Here is a 22,691-nt window from a genome sequence, read left to right as displayed (position 1 = left end):
ATGCAACCACCTCTCTGCATCTCTTACTGCGATTCTTGCTATCCAACCTTGCAACAAGGTGTCCCTGAAACATTAAGCTACACTGAATTACCTCAGTGAACGAGACATTGTAAATAATTTATCAGTTTAGCCCATTTTCTTTATTTGAACGAAATCCCTCATGCCAGGGCAGGGGCTGCCAAACTTTCCCAGAGCACAGGTAAGCCAGCAAAACAAACCGTGTTGGGGAGGAACAGGCTCCAAAGAGCACTGAATTCATATTTCACTGGTGCTTTCACGGTAATCACAATCACAAAGCTGCCACATGACATTAAACACAACTGACCTTTCTGTTCTACACGTTTAACATTGATAAATAGCCCAACAAATGCATTTGCAGTGTATCTGCATTTTGTTTTGGTTTCTTAAAGAGGTAACTACCTTTTACTTGGAAAAGGCAACAGTCAAGTGTCCTTGTCCTACATCATAGGCAGGTGGCGTTTAGACCCAAGGACCCTGGCATCTCCTTCGACCTGACCGCCCTCCTGCCTGTATCTGGCACCGGCTCTGGGTTCAGCAGCGCGCAGGACTCCCAGAGCTGCATCTCCACCACAGCAGAGGTACCTGGGGCTCGGGAGGTGCTGCCGGCCATCCCTGCTGCAGGTACCGGCGCAGGGGGGAATCAGCTCTTCAAATACACGTCCGTAACGGCAACACAAAGCCGGTGCATGTCCTCCAAATCAGACCCATAACTCACCCCGCTCTGCTCTAGCAAGACATTAATCATGAAAGAAATACTCCATCAGCTTGTGCAAACCGATGCATGGTTACCTTAACTGTGTTTAGCAAAGCACTAAGACCATCCATCCAGGCCAACCGTTTTCTGTCTTACCTTACGCTGCCCAGGTAGCAGCCACCCCTGCTGCTTATGCATCACCACACCAAACACAATCTCCTTCTTTTTACAGTCCTCTCCCACCTTCTGCCTCTGTTGACATCTGTTCACCCGACCACCAAATTCTCCTCCAGGAAATGCCTTCTTCCATTCCCCAAGCTGAAAATCAACCCTCTGGGAAAAACTGAATTAAGCTACTGCTCTCTCCTTTTTCTTCCTCAAAAAGAACTTCTACTGGAAACTGCCAAATGACAGAACAAAAAAACCAAAAAGGAAGTATGATTTTTTAAATTTTAAATCAACTTACTGACCTGTGTGAACAAAACAAAACCCACTGGCTAAAGAATCCCAGTGTTTTGCCAGCGTTTCAAACAGCAGTAGACCAACACCATAACTAGTCTACAAAATCAAGGGCACAAGGCACAACCTGAGAAATCTACAGAAAAGCTCCATCAGCTGCAGCAGGTGAGACCTTCAGCCCAATAGTAAGACAAACCATGATTAGATAGCTGCTGCGCAAGAGTCAAATCTTTCTGTCAAGATGGAGACACTCAAGGATGGAGTTTCCAAGGGAACTGTGAACCCACCTCGCTTCCAGGAGGCCCAGGACCCTTGGTCCCAGAGGACCGCATGGAGTCCCAGGAACACAGCAGCCTTATGTTATTCATGCTGCCAACAGCTTGTACGGTTAAGAGCAGGATGCAGCTGAACAAGAGATGGCACAGCCGGAGCACATGTCCTTCTGCTATGCCCTTACACTCTCTGCGAATACCAGCCTCCAGTCCAACTACAGCCTCCCCTCAGCCTTGCTTAGGGAATCTAACAAAACATTTCCTTGCAAGTAACACTAGAGCCAAAAGTTTTCTTAGTCATTATTATCTCAAGACCCCCCCCCCAGTCTGGCCTTGAGGTCCACAGTGAAGGCTTCACCACAAGGAGCTGAACTGAGGAGACAGAACAGGCTATGTTTCACCTTCTCACTGACGTCAGTGGAGATGCACCAGATTAACCTGGCCCCAAACTCTGGCTAGCTTTTCTGTCGCTCTTAAACTGACATGGTATCAGATTCCTCCCAAGGCTCCGATCAAAGCTGTTTTCCCAGGATCAAGCCAGTCCTTCTTCGAAGTTCACATTCTCAGTCTCCAGCAGAGAAGGGGACGCAACCGCACTGGCATCTGTTCCTGTTTATTCATCTCTGAGAAAGGAGAAATTGCCCCACAGTCTGTTTCGGCTCCCGACAAGGAGGAGTTCCTCCATGTGGTTTGCATCTGCAGCAAGTCACCTAGCCCACGGTTTCTACCCTGTCCTGAAAGCCTCCTGCAACACTCAGTCAAAACCACCAACTTTAAAAGGCAGACCGCACACAATCCTTAAAGAATTAAACACCTTCAAAGCCATCTCCAGTATTTACACAGCCCGTCTTAGTTTGGTACCTGCATCTCATTATCATTATTTCTGTCTGCAACATCTCTGAAATGAACTATTCCTGTCACTTTTTATGCAGAGGGACCACGACACCAATGCACAGAAAAGCTAACCGATTTTCCCAAGGTCACACAAGAGCCTGTGGCACAGCAGGGTACTGAACTTGGGTTCCCTAAGTCCCAGGATAAGCACCGCATCAGTGGCTCGCTGTTCTCAGGCCTCCCAGAGAGACATCTAACAAGGATATTTGTGCCATCCGATTCTTGGGTCCAAAAGGAGAAATCACATAATCAATGGACGCTGTAAGTGGGAAAGTGAAAAAAACTTCGAACCCTAAACCACCCCTTGCGCCCTGCCCAGCTAAGAGAGCCAACTCTGTACTCAGACACCACGGTATGAGGCGCCAGAGAAGAATCTAAAGAGGGAGCACAGAGCCAAGGAATACTGTTTTACTGATAAAACTCATCTGATAAGACACATCAGGCATAACCTTCAGGTGGAGAAGGAACCGCGGCAGCAGCCCCAGACAGAGCTCTGGGCTGGTGTCGCATGTTCTGCTTTCTCAACACAAGGGAGGAGGCAGCAGGAAGACTCCTCTTCCTCGCTGAGCACCACGAGTCTCTCGGTCCCAGAGCTGGGCTCTACCCAACCACAGCTTCTGACCCCGCAGCCAGAGAGACACCCCAATTAGCTGCACAAGGCAGCGCTCAGCAGGGGAAGGGTTTTCCAAGCCAGGCTGTGGAACAGCAAGAAGGTTGTTCTGCATTCATTGCTGTGCTCTGGGGCCTGCAAAGCAGCCCCCAGCTGGCTTCTTTCCCTGTCCTGCCAGCTGGGAGCCACCGTGCACGTCTCCTGCTCCTTCTCCTATACCACCTGAAACTCCCATGCAGAGGCTGGTCCTAGCCCCAAGTGCCAAGGGGAAACTGCCCCACCACACACACTCACTCGCCCCGGGCCCTGCGTGGCCAAGAGGAACTGGGTTTGCTGAACAAGCAGCTATTCAATATTTTGTTTTCTCCTCATTGTTCAATGCGTGGCGTCAAGCCAAGCGCTGCTCTGAATACAGAACCAGTGGTTTCCTTACAGGCTTTTCTACAGTCTCACGGAGAGCAGCAGCTAAGCAGCTCACAAACATGTTTATTGTCAGGCACCCTTGTTTTCCAAGTGGGAAGCTGAGAAAGAGAGAAGTCAGAGTCGCGGTTTCTTGTCCCTCTGGGTGCCTCGAGGAAGACCCCCAGGGCCTGGTTTTCTGGGCCACTTTACAGGTTCAAAGCATTGCTCCCACTGATGCTCCCCGCGGCTGCGCATTGTCGGCACTTCCGTAACTCAGATCCCAGGCTCGCACCTTGGGGGGGAAAAAAAAATTCACAGGAATGGGCTATTTGGGGGTCTCTGATGACAAGCTGGGCTTAAAGTGACTTGCTGAGCGTTCACACTGGGCTGCTGTGAGGGGTCAGGAGTGAAACGAGTTGTCCAGAGGGCTATTCACTGCTTTATCACCTGCCTTCTAACTTCTGTGACAAGCGAGTGCAGATCCTACAGAAACCACCTCCCACCTTCCCAACCCACAGTTAACCATATCAGAAGGCGCTGGTGCACATGCAGCTCAGACACAAAGGGTGACGCGTGTTCGACTGGGAGGTATCTTAGCCATTTCAGTAGAGAAACTCTAGCCCACCTCCCTTGAACACGCCACAGCTGACAGCTTCTATAATGACTTAGAATTTGGCCAAATTCAGGTGGGTTCTCACAGGTTAGAAAAAAGCAAATTCCTTTTTCAGAAAGGAGAAATCCCTGTCTATGATCCATGATACAAGGGAATTTGAACTTCTTGCAGACAGATTCTTGATTTTTTTTTTTTTAAAAACCTATCAAAATGATGTTTTTTCAGGACCCGAGGAGGCAAAATATCAGGTGGCTTTACCACAGCACCTCCAAGCTCCCCACACGAACGAAGAAGTTGAAAGCACAGAATGAGGAGAGCGAAATACAGACACTTACTCGCACTCAGGTCATGCGTGTGCTGACCCTAGGATCTCTCTCAGGTGCTGCTTGGGAAGCACAACCTCCCTAGGCACCCCGCTACACAATCATCATGAACAGATCATTTGAAGCAAAATGAATTATTTAAACAGAACAATGCACAAACCCCTGCTAACACCTTAATATCTCTGCTAACAGAATTATCTCTGTTTAATGTTGAAGCGTATTAGAGAGCAGGGTAAGAACCAACACTGCAGGAGGCTCTGCATGGCCCCTGCCCTCTGCCCCACCGATTTCAGCAGGCTCCACAGGAGTCCCCTTGCAAGGTCAGGGCCTCAGTCCCTTCCAAAGAGGCACCAGAACCAGTATGATAGTTACTGGTGCCAACAAGGCGGCACCAATGATTTACAGAAAGAGAGTAAAGGCACTGGGGACAATTTTCAAACCCACCTAAGACACTCTAGGATCCTAAGTCCCATTTTCTTTCAAACAGCCATAAGCTCCTAAACACTGATGCTGCTTCCTGAAAGCAGGATTACCCCAATGTACAGATGGTGGGAACCATGTAACGTACAGATGGTGGGACCCATGTAGATCATCTGACGTGCCCAGCTCTTGCAGCCTGCAGTGGCAGACTCAGGAAAGGATCCAAGGGCCCAGCACGTCAGCCCTTTGCCCTATACCGTGCTTCTTCCCACACATAACATTACCCTTTAGAGGAAGATGGTCACATCCAGAAATAGCCTTAGCAGTGTCATTTGCAAAGCAACAGTCTGTTTGGGGAACGCACACTTCACCACAACACACACCTTCTGGCCTAAGGAAACTGCCTTCAGATTCACTGGGGAAAATGAGGCTTTTTGAGTAAATGCCACCTGGCTGAAACTCACTTTGTTTGAAAAGAAACTGATGGCATTTGCATGGCTCTGGGCCAGACCAGACTTTCTTCACTTCTATTTACACTCGTTAGTTATCTCTCATGTTACAACTATATTGCTGCAACACTGTCTGCAGATGCAGGGAGGGGAAGCATATTTGAAAAGAGGTAAATACAATAATTCAATTATCTACATATTGTATTAAGGAAACTGAGGTACAGAGACTTACACAGGCTGTAACAAAATCAAGAAGAGAACCCAGATCTCCTGATATCCAGGATTATATTCTGTCTACAAGGACAAACCTGTCTAGCATTTAGGAGATAGATCCATGAAAAAGGAAGGCTGAGAAAAGGAAAGTGCACTGATTTGCTCTGTTCTTGCAGTTCTGGCTCTTAAGCAGCAGCAAATACCACAAAGGCAGCAAGGTTGCTACCTCCTGCTGCTCCCAGATGGCCAGGCGACCTGTGAAGCAGTTCACAAACAGCTGCAGTTTGTAGCCCCGCTTTTCAAGGCAAACTGGAACTGGTGCCATTTTACCCTGCCATGTCTATAAACTGCTTTATAAACAACTGGCTGCCCCAGCGGCATGGCAATGGCCACTGGGGTAACAGTCTCAACAGCCATCCCAGTGTCACCTCTCCCTGTCCATGACTTCTGGCACTCAGTAAATACCCTCTTCTCAATGGTGTAAAAGAAGAAAGGAGATAAACTAGAAGCGCTCAGAAAATAATCAAGTATCTGATGCAGAAGAACTTTAATCAAAACCAAGGCAAGAGAAACGCTCTCAGTTCACATGCCTGCTTGTTAGAGAGCAAGCAAAGAAATAGCAAGCAATTAAGATAATGCTGAAAATCATCTAGACTACTTCAAACTGGATTCATAAAGCAGCAATACTGAAGTGAAATCACACGCAGAACAGAGAATGCAAGTACAGAAGGCAGCACAGAAATGAGAGATGGGAATATATCCAGAGGGATGGAAAAAGCAGGCCTGTTCCCTCCAAGCTGATCAACGAGACAGTGTCTCGTAACGAAGAGATCCAGGCAAAGGCCAGCCAAGTGCAAAGCCCCAGAGACCCGCAGCCTCTAATCAAGAGAGCTCAAAACAGTCAACAAAAACAAATCCTATCTTTGTTGGTGCAGAGGGCAGAGGCAGGAGGAGCCAACTCTCTCAAGAAGAGAGCGAACAGAAGCCAGCCTCTGAATTCGGGCAGAAGTTTGTCAGGAAGGACCAGAAGATAAAGAACAGCAGCAGCTCCAACACACAAGACAACTAACTCAGCAGCACGATAGGCAAAGATGGACTGAATTGCTTGGGTCAGGAAGAGAAATGTATTTGAAAGATCAACCAGGAGCAAGAAAGGAAAAAGTCAGTCTTACCCGCAGACGGGGGAGCCAATGGTAACAACATGACGGGTGACAACCAAGTCGCTGTTAACCAAAGGGTCAGCTTAAACAAAAGCACCAAGGATAAATCCCTGCATGTGTTATGGATGAGTCATTGCAGAGAGAAGAGGATACAGCAAGTGTAGAAGCAGGGTGAGATGAAAAAAACCTAACAAATAAGGAATACTAATTAAACCAGGGAATCGACTGTGCACTGAATACAATGTTCCTTAGCAGAAACACAGGATGAGCAATTCCAAATTTGGCCCAAATATCCTCCCCACCATCTCAGGACACCAGATCTCTTTAGCAGCTGGGAAACTGCATGTTTCAAGAGACGCTGGCACCAAAACCTGAAGTTTCTCCTCACTGCACCAGCACCACTATCATCACTGCAAATCAGCCAGCAGTGGTCGCAACAGAAGTGCACCCGGGTAGCACCGCAACACACACAGCGTGAACCCTGCCTAACAGTCCCGCTGCTGCAAAGCGGCACATTCCTGTGGAGACTCCCTCCAAATCGGGGAGGACAGCGGGATCACAAGCATTCAACCATAGAGAGCAACGCTTCACGGAAGACAGATGCTGCAGCAGTGAATTATAGCCGAGTTGCAGATAAGATCAGCAGCCGGGCCTGATTCTGGTTTACACAAAGGACTCCACGAATAACTTAGGCAGTCTCAAGAGGCTGTAAATTATATTTACACCTACTGAAGGTGTCCACGTATAAATTCAGCTCAGAATTGTGGCCTTCTGCACAGATCCCCTGCCACACAGATCTCCCTGTATTTGTGTGCCTATATTACTCATATACAAAGGAAAACAGGAACCACAACTCTGGGGTCTTCCCACTTGGAGGGCTGTAAAATAAATACGGTGACGGAGGGGAACACAGAAGGTTCCCCACTGGGAAGCGCCATACCAAACTGGGGTGCTTTCGGGGACCTCATTCCTCACTAGGGAGAGGGATTTATGCTTCTCGGGACTTTTGCTGGGTTCACCCTCACTTTCTGTGTTTCACTCGGTGACCTGTCAGTTGTGGCATAGCAGAGCCAAACATCACCGAGAAGACACTGTGTGCAAAACCTTATCCACACTGGATACTTTTTTGCCCAAATCACTGGCGGGATCTCAGCTTCTCACACAGATCAGCACAGACAAGGAAAGGCACAACTCGGTACCAGCGGCTTCAGAAACCCCAGCGTCGCTCGGCTTGCTTGCCTCCACTTGCAAATCGCATTGCTGCAAACTACATCGAACAGGCAGAAGGGATGTGGTGAGGCCTCGCAGAGCGATTTGTTAAGACAGCCCCGCTGACCACGCTGCTCCGATCGACCCCAGTCAAGTACCAACCTGCAAGAGCTAGTGGGATTGAAACGAGGGGTGTTTTGCCCATCATGCGTTTGACATAGTTCCTCTCTTACTCAGGACCTTGCTCATTTATGGCACTCAGCCTTTAGATTATAGCCTGAATTGATGCTGCAGGGAAGCCAGAAACGACCCTGAAAGGCCGCTCGTCCTCCTGTACAACGTGCAGGGTTACTAGCAGCCTGGGACTTGAGCACAGGTCCTCGCCAGGAAAGAAGAGCCAGAGGTAAAGTTTTTATGCTTATCTTGCCAATTGGACCAAGGAAAGAGGATGGACCAGCAATCCATTTTCCCAGCCTAAAATTCAACTGTCATCTTGCCTTTTCAGAGAAAAGCCATGCTCGCACCTCACTATAGGCAATACTGCCAGCCAAACCCCCTTAGCAACTCTAACGCAAAGACGTGCTCCTTAACAGCTCAACCTTGTCCATTTTTCCTTTCTTGGAAACTAGCATATTCAACCACTTCTAGACAAAATTTCAGGTAACAGCATGATGATTACAGATAGCAATCTCACTGTTTGTACATTATCAAAACATGGCATAAATCAAAACACGGCACAGCAAATCCCACCCATTCTCTGTATCACACATGGGGGTTTGTACCAGACGAAGCAAAGCCAAGTCCCGAGCCATGAGCAGAGCTCCCTGGCACTGCAAGACCGAAAAGCAGAGTCTCCATCCCCAACGCACTACGCAAAGGCCAGATCCTAACCCACCTACACGCTGGGAGTCGAAACTCAGCTCCCGCAAGGAGGAGGGGTGATTCAACGTGAGCGCGAGTGGCTAAAAAAGGCCCCAAACAAATAACAAGACCATCCAGAAACAAACAAACTGAGAGGGCAGGAAGCAGCAAAGATGTCAACAAAAAGCCTTGGGGACTTTGCTGGCTAAGGAGATGTGAAGGGAGGGGTTGGGACTTGAAGCAGAAAAGCGGAGTGACTGGCTGACACAGAAACCTGCTCTTTCACAGACTTCTTACATGAGATGAACAAACCACTCAGCTCCCTGTGCCTCCTCTCCACCGATAAAACAGGAATTATGGCAGAGTCCTAACTCCAGAGGCTGCAGGAAGAACTAAAGACCGTCAGGTACTCGGTTGTTGGGGCAACGGGGGGCAGAGAAGCTCCTCAAACAGAAAAGACATATTTAAAACTTGGTATAAGCAAGTGTTCGCCAGCCCCCTTACTCCTCCCCTGCAGACGGAGGGAGTCACACAGCAGCGGTTCACGCTCTTCTGGTAAGTCAGGTTTTCTCGCGCACCACACAGCCAGGGTGTATTGCAGCTACAGACGCCACATCCTTTTAGCTTCTGCGCCTGGGCACCTGTGGCACGTGAAGCCATCACGTGAGGCGCAAGAGGCACCTTCTGCACACCCCTGCTCAGGGCACTGTGTGCAAACTAAGCTTAAAAGCAGCAGTACCTGCGCGTTTCAATAGCTGCAGCCCCCCTCTGCCCTCTGAAGACAGCTTTAAAGGTCATGAGAGCAGAGGGCCACCGGCTACAAAGAAGATTCAGCACAAAACCAAATGATGGAACTCACAAGTCTGAAAAAAAGTTTTAAATGGGGCCTGGCTCTTGGGAGAAGCCTCCACAACAGAAAAAAATGAGGAGCTGCATCACTAGGACAGTTCGAAGAGCAAAGAAACACAGACACCTGGATTTTGAAGACGCCAGGTGTCCAAAATGCCTTACCATACCCATTGCAGCAAGAGCTGCTGACTCCCAGCTCTACGGGCTGCCTGCTACCAGGCTGCAGATGTCTGAAAGGTTTGCTGCTGGGGGCCCTTGGGAAGCAGCCTTAGACACAAGGGAGGACAGTGGGAAGAGAGGAAAATGAAAGGGAAAAGCAACTGGACGGAGATCAAACCTTCCCCATGGAATTGAGCAATAGGTTCTTTGAGTGCCCTTAACAGCACAGGCCTCCTGGGAGACCCGAGGACTCCCAGCATCACTGGGAGGGTGCCTGGCATTTCCCCAGGATCAGGGATCAGACTGAAAACCAACAGGCCTTTCTATATGCCTGCGAGTCTAAAAAATACAAATGACAATCTAATATTGTAATATAATTTCAGATTCTGTTATAAATCTTAAATTCATTAAATTGATTGTATTTGGGGGGAGAAGGGGGAATCATTTGATATCCCTGCTGTTTATTTATTTCCTGCTCACACAACAATTTAAATTGATTAAAAACCCTCCTTGATTATTCTCCCAAAACATATAAATATCAAACCAGTCCAGTCCTAACTGCAATGAATCTTTCAAATAACGGGGTCTGTTCAGAACTGCGTATGCAGAGTTCCCAAGAGAAGTTTCCAGGACCAGTGACTGCAGCTAAGGTACCCACAGAGCTGTACTCTCGGCGTGATCTACTTCACTTCTCTAGCAAGCTTTTAGAGCTCAGCTTCTGCCTCACAAATGTCTTCAGAAGGAAGAAGACGAAGTGATATTGTATGTTAAAAAAAAGTGCTGCTAATTTTTCACCCCAGTCCCCAAATCAAAAAATAACCTTTTCAAGATTCATAATTAAAAAACCAAAACAAAACAGCAAACCAATGAGCTGATCCATATTAAATTAGAATTTAATTTTGCCTTTTGCTTTTATCTCTATGTTAAATGGGGTACTTTTAAAAGTCTCCCTTGTTTTCTAGGAAATCCACGTCATAATGACTGTGATTCTTTACGTATTTCTGCAGGTGCCTAACTTCCAGTACCTAAGCAGCCCTGACTAAAGCCAACGAGACCACACATGTTTAATTGCATGCAGGATCTACACCACAGCATGCAACACTAGTCAGTAATCCCAAAGGCTTTTAAAATACCCATGCAAAATACTATACATACATCTACATAAGGCCCCAAGGATTTCAGAGGGGCTCCCCTCTGCAGCAGTCTGCATGCTGCCAGTTGCAGCGCTGAGACCAAGAAAAGGAGGGAAGAGATAACCCGAGCCAAAACATCCTTATCTAAAAATGCATCATCGATTAGAACTAGAGAAACAATGTTTTCTCTTCGAACTGCACACTCCTATTCAGGGTAGAATATAAAAGTTATTTTGCAGGCACTGGAAGACCATCTTTATTTCTCTAAGAATAAGATCTTCCTCCACCAGCACCATTCAGAGCTGCGCTGCCTCTTCCTCAGAGCTTTCCAGGTAGTTGTGCCATGACAGCACAGTGCTTGTTGGGAAGAAATAGCTGTAATGTCTGGGTTGCACGTGCTGATGCGAAATACTTGGATTTAACCTATGAAATAAAGAGCACCTAGGCTTTGTAAATACTTTGCATCTCATAAGCCCAGTTCATGACAAAATGTTTAATGACAAAACCTGTAAGAGATCCCATATCTAAAAGCATAGTTTCTCTACACTAATTAAACATTTTGAGGCAAAAGCAATCTAAGAGAACCTCTCATCCAAGCACGAAATGCAAGTTTGGTCCCTCAAGAACTACTAGATGTTTAATTCAAAGTCCACTCAAACTTCACTAGACCCAACTTACTGAACTGCCCCTTCGCTTGTAGCAGGAAGGATGATACAGACCCTCCTTTAAACAAGGCTAACGCTGTACTTGGTGTCACACACGAGACGCCGCAGCGCATCTGGAGGCACCCCGAACTTCACAGTTGCCACGTCGCAGCACCGCAGCCCCCTGGGAGGCCTGCGATCTCCCACAGCAAGCGTGAGCTGCTGCGACTTGTGCCAAAAGAAACTTCCACCGCCAGCGGCACGCGAGGGCTGAGCTCCCTGAGCGAGTGGCTCCGACCTCCAGCTAGCGCGGACCTGAGGCTGGTCGCCTCCCAGGACCGGAGCGAGCACGCAAGGCGACGCACCCTGCCCCGCTCGCGCTGGAGATACGATTCAGTATTCCTTGCATAACGAAGATTTTGAATAAGGCTAAGACGTACCAGTTCTGCTTCTCCGTCGCCTCCCCCCAGCGCACAGCCCGTCGTGCCAAACGGCGCAGCGAGCGGGCCTCGGGACCCTGCGAGAGCCATGCCTCCGTGCCTGCAGCGTGCCCGGAGCGCCCCGGCCCCGGGGAGCTCCGCGTGCCGCTCCAGTCCCGAGGCGAAGGAGCTCCTGAGGGGGATGTGCTTCCAGCCCTCCTCAGGAGGGGGGCACGTTGCCATGACAAAGGCCTTCGAGAGAAAGAGGTGTGGGATGGAAAAATAACAGTACGTGAGAAACCCAGGAGGGGAAAAAACAGATCTCAGTTCAGCATTTACTGTCATTTCCCAGCACAAAGTGCCTGGGATTTGGGACTTTGGTTCACGAGAAACAGGAAAGGAATACAACTACCCTGAAATTAGGAGAGGGCAGATGAAGGAGGGAAGCAAATATAAACAAGCAGCAGACAAAGAGCCCAGGACATGGCGATCCTGAGGAAGAAAACTTCCCCACAGCAAGGCATCCTAACACCACTTCAAATAACCGTTACTATCAAAGGCCAGGGAAGCAGAATCGCAGCAAGAGAAGGCACCTTTCCCCTGGGCCTCTACACCCCAGCTCCCCTCCCATTCGCCTTAGGAAAGCTTTGTCACCTGAGCAACCTGCCACCATTTTATGGATCGCACCAGGCCTTGCTGCAGTAGAAGCAAGTTTGTAATTGTCTTTTTTAATGCTTTACATTTCTTAAGTTTCTCTGCTGCAGAAGGTCTCAACAAGGTCTGGACAGTTTTACAGAGAGGAGCAAAAGAAAGCAAAAGCTAGAAAGGGGAGGCAGATCCTACCACAGCACCGAGCGATAGGCCTAATCCGGTCTTCTCTTCCACATTTAACAAACTAAGAAATATAAGGGAAGTGCCAAAAACGTGGAGTTCTACAATTACCAAGCAGTCAGAAAGCTGGGAAATCCCACTGCCCGGAAAGGCAGAGTGAAACAGCTTCAATTTCCTGACCCGATTCTTTAAACGCACTGCATACAGCAGCCAGTCACCCCCTCTCCCCGTTTGCCGTAGGAGATCCATTTTAAAGCATCATTTCCCTGCTTCAGATCCTGCCTATCATTACTCTCCCGAAGCACTCAGGCTGCGCGCACGCTGCCCCTTAAACGCAGCAACTTCTGGGCTGGAGAGACACCGTCACCTTTAACAGATGTAACGGGAATAGCTATTGCCTGTACCTTCCCTACACCCTACGAACAGCTCTCCCCTGCCCCCCTTCCCTCTGCAGCGTCCGAGCACAGGTCGCGCCGCTCCAGGTACAGCTCCTCCGCGTCCCCTCCGCTCCAGCGCTGTGGGCCCAGGCAGGACGCTGTACCTGGGTGTCCAGCTCCGAATCCCCCTGCGCTCAGACTCCTTCCTCCCAGCTTTCCCGCGGGGAAGCGTCTCTCCCCTTCCAGCTCCGTCCTTCCCTCCAGCCCTGCACCCGCGCTTCCTTGCCCGCGTCGTACCTGTTGGCCATACTCGCACCGCTGCCGCCGCCGCTGTGTCTCCTCGCCCGGCTCAGCCTCCGCGGGGGCTTTGGCTCTGGTAGTCCAGGACTTGGAAGCGAGGGAAAGGTCGAGGCATAGCCGTGCTCACACTCTGTGCAAGAACCAACAGGCAGGGTGTGAAAAAGGATAATTCGCAAAGAAAAAGAAAAAAAGAAAAGCAGCGTCGGCAGGCCTCACGCCGACCACCAGCCCAGGCGGGGAGGCCCGCGGCACGAGCGCACGGGAAGACGACCGGCGATGCGTTCAGCGGGAAGCGGACCGGGAGGTGGGGAAAAGAGAGGAGGGGGAGTGCAAAGGCTCTGCCAACCTCGGAGGAAGGACACTACATCTCAAACACCCCAAAACATCAAAAGCGGACGCAACAGCCTACCGATTCCCTCGTCTCTCTCTCCCCGTTCAAGCTACCTGCACCGAGCAAAGCAGACGCATTTCCCCGGGCCATCGAGGCCTCTGCGAAACCGGAGCCTCGCGCCACCATCCTTCCTGCCCGGCGGGAAACTTCCAAGCCGAACCGCACTTTTCCTTCAAGGAACCTTGCTCGCCTCCACCTCCCCTCCGCTGTGGAAATCCTCCACCTCAGCCGCGACCTCCAGGAGGCCCCGTCAGCCCCTTCAGGGATTTATCGTCGCCCTTGGCCCCATCCCCTCGGCCAGTGACCGGCTCGTCCCTGGGGGGACTGCGGCCCCCGGCCCCGCTCCCGCCGGGAAGCTGCTGCCCGGCCCCCCTCCTCCCATTACCTCGCTCCCTGCGCTCCAGGTACTCGGCCGCCTCCAGCAGCCGCTGGATGTTGATCATCCGGACCCGCTCCATGGCCCCCCGGGAGGCAGCGGGGGGCTCCGCCGGCCGGGCCCCCCCGCGCCCCTGCTCGGAGCCGGGTCACGGAGCGGGGGGTCGCCGTCCCTCCCTATCTACCTCCTGCGCTTCCTCGCAGCGGTGCCGCGCTGCCCGGGACGGCTCGGCTCGCGGCGGAGGGCGAGGGGAGGCCGAGCGGCCGGAGCCAGGGACGGCGCGAGCGGAGCCTGGAGGAAGGACCAGGATCCTTCATCCTCCTCCTCCTCCTCCCTCCAGAGAGCCAGCGGGGCCGGAGGTACTCCTGGTCCGGCCCTGCCTTGGCCTGGCGCTGCCCGGCCCCCCTTGTACCCCTGGACCTGGCCGGGATTCAACCCCCCCCCCCCAAATCCCAGCCTGGATTTAACGTCCTGACCCCAGCCTGGATTCAGGCCCCCCTCCCCCCCCCCCCCCCCAATCCCAGCCTGGATTTTATGTCCCAACTCCAGCCTGGATTCACCCCTCCCCCCCAATCCCAGCCTGGATTTAACGTCCCGACCCCAGCCTGGATTCACACACCCCCCAATCCCAACCTGGATTTACTCCCCCCCGGCCCCCGCCTGGAGCCCCCCACTCAGGCCCCCGCCTGGATTTACCCCCCACCCCCGAGTTACCCCCCCCTCGGCCGGCCCCGCCCCGCCCCCGCCGGCCCCGCCCCCAAGTGGCCCCCGCCCCGCCCCGCGCGCCCACCGCCCGCCGCCTCGCACCACTTTGTTTACCTCTGCCGAGCGCTCGCGGGAGGGGGAGGGGCACCGGGGGCGCCGCCGCGGGGCCGCCTGGGAAACGTAGTTCGCGGCCGCCGCAGAGCGCTGTGGGAAGGTGGCGGTGTCCCCCCCCACCCCCCCACCCGCCCTCGCCATCGGGGCGCCCCAGGCCCAAAACACCCGCTGCGACGCCAGAGCCGGTGCCGGGCTCGGAAAGTCGCACCTGGAACGACGGAGCCAAGGGGTTTGGGGGCGCCAAGGGCGCAAGAGCCACGTTTTGGTGCCCGTACAGCGCTCCGGGATCCCGCAGAAAACACCTGAAGGATGGTTTCCTCAGGCCGCCTCAGGATTTTAGCGAACGCACCCAACACCCGATGCCAATACACCCACACCACGACACCCTCGCAGCCCCACCGCCCTCCCACATCTCCCCGTGCCTCAGCACCGTGTTTATGCCCCGCTTTTCGCACGGCGGCAGCCCGCGATCGCCGCCGCGCCGCTGCGTTTCGCCAGCGGCCTCGAGGGCTGCTCGAAGGGAGCCTCGACGACCTGCGGCGTTCAGTCGCGTGTATCAGCCCCCAAACTGTTTGGCCTACGCTCAGAAAGGGCAACGACTGGGGAACACGCGAAACCCGCAGAAGTCAGAAGCCGGATCTGCCGCGGAGCGACGCGGACACCCTCAGCGCGCTGCTTTTGGCCTTCGCCGGGGTTGTTTTCATGGTCCGGACCGCGACCGGTTACACCTGCGAGCGCTTCCCCATGAGGGCGGGAGCTGGAAAAGCACCTTCAGAAAGCAGGAAAGCTGAGACTCTCCCTTGGCGACCTGCGTCTGGTAGCAGCAGCTTTAAACAGCGCCCAAAATACCAGGAGGCTCGCGATAAAGTCGCGAGAGCTGGCAGCGCTCAACTTGGGAGGGCCGGACCGAAAGCGGACTTAGTTCAGCCACCCTTCCTTTAAACGCGCTTTGCCGATTCACCGTTTCTGAGGTTTCCTCCCGAAACGGCAGGCTTGCACCCGATGGGGGTAAAAATAATACTGCTGCTCCGTTCTCACATAGCCCTTCTCATCTCTGAATCGCAAAGGGTTGTTTTGTTTTGTTTTTCTCAACAGGGGACAGTTAAAAAAAATGCAGGAAATGCCCCAGTCCTCGCTCAGGCAAGATGACCACCAGCAAAGCCTGCGCGGCGGGACCAGAGCGCTGGAGGGAAGCGGCTTTGGTCTGGAGGCAAACTCGGGGAAGAAACTATTCCCTCTCTCCTTCTGTTTCCATGCTGGAAGCTGCTTACAGAGTAGATTGTTAAAAGCACGTGGAAAGGTTTAAATCTGAGCAGTCTTGGGGACTGCTTATATGATCTCGGGTTACTCGCAAAGGAAGAAAGGACACAGGTGCAGGCACAGTTCGCAACGCTGGGAATAACGCAAGAGCGTTTCTGGGCTCTAATTATACTTCCGCTAACCTGCTTCCAAAACCAGGGGACCATTTGCCTTTCAGGACTAGAAATACTAAGCATGTAAAAAAAAAAAGTAAAACAAACCCCATGTTGAACCCTCAAAATCATGAGTGTTAAAGAAAAAAGGGGAAATCCTCCTATGCTGATCGAGGTTTTTGCAAGACCAGGTTATTATCAGCATCCACTGCCACTGCATTTTGGATGGTGTACTTGGAAATGTGCCTTACGGCTATAGGGATTAAAAGGGAAAAGCCATGGCTGGAAACTGAAGGGGTAGCTTAGGAGCATATCTAAGAGTCAGCCAAAGTTTGAGATATAAAGCCTAAAAGACAAAACTTCAAGATATAAAATAAGGAGGACATAAAGTAAAGGGACAAAGATACACAGTAAATTAAAGCAGCACTAGAATTAAGTAAGAGCAGGATCAATTTTGTGTGAAATGACATAGGATCAACTCTTCCATTTACACATCAGCTCAACTTCCATGTTAGAGCCTGTGTTTCTGAAGTAAATAATGTACAACTAGAAAAAACTTTTGTGCGAAATGAAGACAAATTTGAGAGTGAACTGCAGGACATCTTCCCAAAAAAGGAGCCCTGGAGAAGTAGGCAACCCAACCACGGAGCCACAGGAGACTTGCAAAATCTTTCAGCTGTCATCCCAAGCGCCAGTGTGGGCAGGTCAGCCTGCAAAATGCCAGATTTGTATGCGACAGAAACAAATGTGGGTGGAAAGTGAATGGCACAAAGAGGCCTGATGCTTTTCAACGGCTGACCAAAAAGCCCCCAAAGTCACATTTAAAGATGTGGTTGAGCAATCCACAAGCAACGCTGGGGAGGGGCTAAGGGAAGAGTATTTTAGGGGAGAATGAGATCATTTAATTTAGTGGCTCCGAATGATCTGTAAGTACAGTTTTCTGATTATAAGTGCTTGCTGCTTGGCATCCCTTTTGGCAGCTGTGATTCACTTTCATTGTGTGTTCTGCTGCTTCGCCCTTTAGAAAGGGGCTTTTTACATTTTATTAAATGGCACTTCGGCAGCCCTCCATTTCCAGCCTTAATAATGGATTTGTTAATCTCCCTGATAGCCTTTCCCTCCTCCTTAGCAACAATTTAAATACCCAAGAAGAAATCTGCAGTGCAGAAATCAATTAATATTTACATCTGAAATGCTGCCTTAACTATTTTAATCAAGTAAAACAGATGTGGTCTGGTTTTTACCACCATCACTTTGGATTAAACCAGCACGTTCAATTAGGGGAATCTTCTACGAGCTTTCCAAAAAGTAATGTTTTAAGCGTCTCGAAACTGCAATGACTTCAGCTTTTTTCATTCCACTCTGCAGGAAGGGAAACTGAGGCGTAAGCAACGTAATCACTCGCATGAAGGCACACCCTAAGCTAGGAGTGGAACAAGAACTCAGCTCAAGACGCCCAACCCTCTGCTGTAAACACAAGGCTTAGAAATAATACCATGCTTTGCAACCTGAAAGTTATTTTAAATAAGGGTAATATCTTTGGTGAAGACCACCTGGTTTTCCATGCCTTCTTTGGCTTTTCCTAATATCCTCCTATTCCCAAATCTTTGCAAGCTCTGGGAGGAACATAAAGATGGCAACGGCTGCCAGACTTTCCTTTGCCCACCTCCAAATAAACCCTGCAGAGTTTTAATCTTGCTTTCAAAGCCTTGAAACCTGGCATCCTTGCAACCAAGGTATAAGCAAAGATCCCCTTAGGGACCATTCTCTGCTGCTCTCAGATCAGGGAGATGATTCACTGGGGTTTGGGACAATCGATTTTTGAGGACCGCAGATCCATAAAACTCCTCAGTCTTTCTAGCCTGGGGAACAACCGCTGTAACATACCCAAACCTCCTGCCTGCCAGCACACTCTGTGACAACCAAGTCTCCGTTCTGTCCTCACGGCTGCAAAAGCTGAGCTCTGGAGGACTTCTAGCACCGGGCTGGAGAACATCCCAAGTGCTAACTGCTGAGCACCCTTCCAGTGCTGGCAAAGCCTCTAGTAAAGGACCTATACTGCTTGTAAGATGTGGCCTCATTTCTGATCCAGGAGCCTCACTCTTTTGCAAGACACCAGATAATTCCTTTCAGCACTCCCGCTGGTGTCTGGAACCCGTCCAGCGGTGAGGACGGAAACTTCTCAGTGCCAAACCACCTGGGTATCCAAGAACCTGAGCAGGAATAAAGCCCATGCTGTGTACCTCGCTCTGATTCAAAGACCAGTCTCTGCCAAGCAACAGAGCAAAAGCCACAGGTGTATCGGCTCTTCGGGCCACTTGCGCCTTTATTCTGGGAGATGAGTGGCTGTTTTCAGACCTGCACTGTGCCCCAGTTTAGTCTGAGACAGTGACTCATTCTGTGACTTTGGTCAAGTCACTTGACTGATCCAGCAGCAAAATTCAGTAAGAGGACCTCCCTTAGTTAAAAAACACATCAAACATAGGATGGGGTCGCTCAACTAGGTGAGAATAGGATTCCCTGGACAGTGGCTGAGGGTGTCTCTCTGCCAGCTCTCGGGATGCTCTGCTGACGAAGGACTTGATTGGTTCCCAGTGGTGCTTCTGGCACAGACCCAGTTTTACCTCTGCCCTGTCATTTCTACTGCGTGACTTCCTTCTGAATTTTATGACAAGGTCTAAACAGTGTGAGTCAAAACAACCCAACCTGGAAGTGGTTAACACATGAATCACTGTGGCCAGGTCACGACCCAGGAGGAACGAAGGGGGTTTATTACGAGCTGGGTGAAAAATATAAAGGAGTCTTGTGCTGCCCCGTATATCACATCACTGTAAGATCTAAGACCATCCATACTGACCTTGAGCCACATGTTCAGCTCTCGTTGATTCAATAGGAGCTCTGCACACAAACTGAAAGCAGTCTTGGCTCCTTCTGCAATCTGCTAATTACAGGCTTCTGCTAGCTCTTTACCTCGGCTTGACAAAGAAAAAGACCCAAAACAGCTCATAGCCAACGGAAGGAGCTGCAAGAAGAAGATACTGCCAACACATCTGCAAGGCTTTGATTCAAAAGCAAAGGCCAAATCTGCAGTCCCCCTTTGGCTATTCCTGGTCAGAAGGTCAGTAAACATAGCCAGCACTTGAAAGCCAGACTACTAAGAGGTTCTCGCTATCTTCTGCTGGGGGACAAAGTCAGCTGTCCCATGTGTGCACACCTCTACTAGGCCCGCAAACAAGGACATCACTGTCATGGACAGCTGTTTGCTTGCCTTCATGTTTTAGGAAGAGGATATGGCAACAGATGTCTGTATCCTTAGTAAAAACATATATATTACATACCATGACTATTACAGATAAGGCATCATATCCGAAGAATTCATCACATGTTTACGCAATTCCTGCTGACACAAGCATGAGTCCACGTACACAGAGGTAGTGCTGGGCACACTCTAAACCCCAAGTCCCTCTAACAACAGCTTCCAAACTCCAGCGTTTCAGCTGCTTTCGCGGCTGCTACCTATTTCCAGCCACGCTAATTCATGAAGAGCCATTTGCAGAGGTTACAGACGCACCGACAGAGCTGCCCTCGGCAGAACTTCCGCTTCTGAAAACAGCCACCGCAGTTTTTCATGTGATGTTTCTATTCTTTTGATACCAAGCTTAAATTTCGAGAAACAGGTCATCTGGAAACGTGTATTTGTCAGTTAGCAAGGTGTGTTGGGATTGGGTTTTGTGGTCCCGCCATGAGAACTGCATCAAGCAGTAAGTCAGCAGTGTTACTCATTTCCAGAGGCTCAACTGGAAAAATAATTCGGTTATATTTCAGCAGCTAAAATACTCCATTTTACCAGAGCGGTTTGATAACAGGACTGTAGCCCACCCAGTCACTGTGCTGTAAGACAGATAATTTTGCAGACAGCTACATATTCCAATTTTTAGAAAGGAAAGTGAATACTAAAGCAGTGACTTTACTGCTGGGGAGAGGTGCTGAGAGGGCACTGCTAAGGGCAGTCTCCTGCTCCCGCGGCCCGGCAGCCCGTCGAGCGCCGCTCCTCGGCTCGCAGCCCTGCAGCTCTGCTTCCACGCGACCAGAGCGGCTCGCGGCCCCTCTGCTATTGCTTATGACTATGGCAGCGGGACGCGGGACCTAGAGACGTGCCTAAGAGGGACCGAGGAAAAAATCCTCTCCTTATTTCTCCCTGGGCACCGACCAGCGAGAAAGCTGCAGACTTTAACTGAAAATTCAGTGGCGCCCTGCGCGGCCCCGGCGCCTCCTGGGGCAGGGCCTGTCCTCCCGGTACGGCACGGTACGTGTGCGGCGCCTCGCACAGCGCGGCCGTGACTCAGCCCCCAGCGCCAAACTTTGTGCGCGTCTCCCTGCCGCCTGCCAGGTAGGAGGCGGTGGGGATAAGCCACCGGACGCGATCGAGGCGGCTGTCGGCCGGCCGGCAAGGGGTGCGGAGCAATCACGGCCGCCCCGGCAGGCTAAAGGGCACCGTATCCTTTAGCGCAATAACCCGAGCTGAGCACGCCGATCTCTTCCCAGTCAGACTACGCACGCACTTTCGGGTGCAGCCTTCCCCTCCTGCAGCTCCTTCTCCGTACAACGGAGCCCATCGTGCTCAGGGGCTGTTTTCTAATTCCAGCAACACTCTTCTTTGTTTGGGAGCAACCTGCAAAAACTGCCCGTTTGACGACGGGGACGCTCTGAACTGCACATTCAACACAGCCCGGCCGAGGCATGGGCTAAATGGGGCTTTGCAACCTAAAACGCCCTGCTTGCAAACAAAAAACGTAAAGATTTTGCAGGACCTGCTAGGAGAGGTGAAGATTTTCATTATTATGACAATGCTGATTTTCAGTGTAAGCTTCAGCGCAAACAACTGCTGAGAAACTGAGTTGTTTGGATGTAAACACTTCCTTTCTAAATTTAGCAATAAAAATCCTGTATCCTTGTGCAGTGCTGGGAGAGAAGAGCCAGCAACTTAAACTGAGCAGTCCGTTTTCCAGTTACAAAAAAAAGGAACCACATACAATGATGCTTTTTAAAATGCAGTGCATGAAATATCAGATATTCTCCACCTCAAGGGCAAGGAAAATTCTGCTCCCTCCCTCGCAAAGTCCCCTGCGATTCTGGCAGTTTCGAGATGAGAGCAGCCGGAAGAACAACGAACAAAAACCCAGCGGTATGGGTCTGGATTTCCAAAATAATGGTGCCGCTGGGTTTCCACACGCAAGAATGGTTTCCGCAAGCAGCTGCTGTCATTTCGCTGCTCCCGGCGGGGCCCGCGCTGCTCAGCTCCCCAGACGCCCCGCGGTGCCCGTTCACCACAGCCGGGCTTTAGCACGTGAGAAAATAAACATTAATTCAACTTTTCTTGTTGTTGCCGTGAAGAGCACCCTGGATCCCGCGCTTTGCTATTTTCAGCCTCGGGACGGGACACGGGGGCGCCGAGCGCGGCGGGCTGCCGCCGCGGCGCCGCGGTGAGGGGCGCGCTGCCTCACGGAGCCGGGCGGAAAGGGCACCGCCGCAGGAGAGGCCAGAGAGGGGGGAAAGCAAAGAAAAAAAAATGGGAAAAGGGGAAAGAAATAATAGCGTGAAGCGGAGACACGGGGGTTTCGGCCCAGGCTTTCGGCGCTGTTTGTCTCGGGATCGCGGCGGCACCCGCGGGGGGGGGGGAGAGGGGGGTGCCCGCGGCCCGCTCAGCAACACGTGACGTCACGGGGGAAGCCGCCGCCGCGCATTGGCGGAGCGGCGCGCCCAGCCCCGCCCCGCGGGGCGCCCACCGCCAATGAGCGCGCCGGGCTCGGCTCCATGTGCGAACCACGCGCCGCGGCGGGGCGGGGCCGCGGTGGCCGGGCCGGCGCTCCGCAGGCGCGCAGCGGCCCGGGCCTTTGTCCGCCGCCGCCGCCGCCCCCCCCCCGCGGGCGCCGCCGCTCGCCGACGTGACTGTGCCCGCGCCCGCGGGAGCGCCGCGCGGACGTGCCACCCCCCAGCCGCCGCCGCAAGTTTCTTTTTCCCCTATAAACAAGCGGCCGGGGGAGGACAGGACCCTCTGCAGACGCAGCGCAGCGGCAGCGCAAGCGGGCGGCTCTCCGCGCGGCCGCGCACTTACTTTTATTCTCCTTCTCGATCTGCTCCAGGTAGCTGGCGGCCTCCAGCAGCACCTGCACGTTGCGCAGGAAGGTGCCGGTGCCCGTGTTGAAGATGTCCCCGAGGGGGCAGCGCTCCGCGCCGCGCGGCTCTCTCCGCGGCCGCCCGCGCTTCCCCATGCTCGCCGCGGCGGCGGCGCCCGGTGCGCGCGTGTGTCTCCGTGTGCGTGTGTGTGTGCGCGGTGTGCGCGCAGCCGGCGCCGCCGCGGTCCTAGCGCCGCCCCCCCTC

At 51.9% G+C, this 22,691-nt stretch overlaps 1 protein-coding gene across 2 annotated transcripts in view; it reads right to left on the bottom strand.

The window, feature by feature from the left end:
- The window catches only part of MXI1 (MAX interactor 1, dimerization protein), a 56,913-nt gene extending 34,295 nt beyond the window's left edge, over nucleotides 1–22,618 (bottom strand). Inside the window, exons 1-2 of one of the 2 annotated variants that reach the window (XM_067300226.1) lie at nucleotides 22,426–22,618; nucleotides 13,310–13,442 (exon numbers count right to left, since the gene is read on the bottom strand). In XM_067300226.1, coding sequence (XP_067156327.1) covers nucleotides 13,310–13,442; nucleotides 22,426–22,582 — 290 coding nt within the window. In that variant the 5' untranslated portion in view covers nucleotides 22,583–22,618. Of the gene's footprint in view, nucleotides 1–13,309; nucleotides 13,443–14,088; nucleotides 14,472–22,425 lie in introns of those variants that run through there. The other variant, XM_067300227.1, reaches the window with a different exon arrangement.
- Nucleotides 22,619–22,691: the final 73 nt, after the last annotated feature.

The sequence above is a fragment of the Apteryx mantelli genome, chromosome 7 (genome assembly GCF_036417845.1).
Source record: "Apteryx mantelli isolate bAptMan1 chromosome 7, bAptMan1.hap1, whole genome shotgun sequence".
In the NCBI taxonomy this organism is placed as follows: Eukaryota; Metazoa; Chordata; class Aves; order Apterygiformes; family Apterygidae; genus Apteryx; species Apteryx mantelli.
This window is presented reverse-complemented; position numbering and strand designations above follow the sequence as displayed.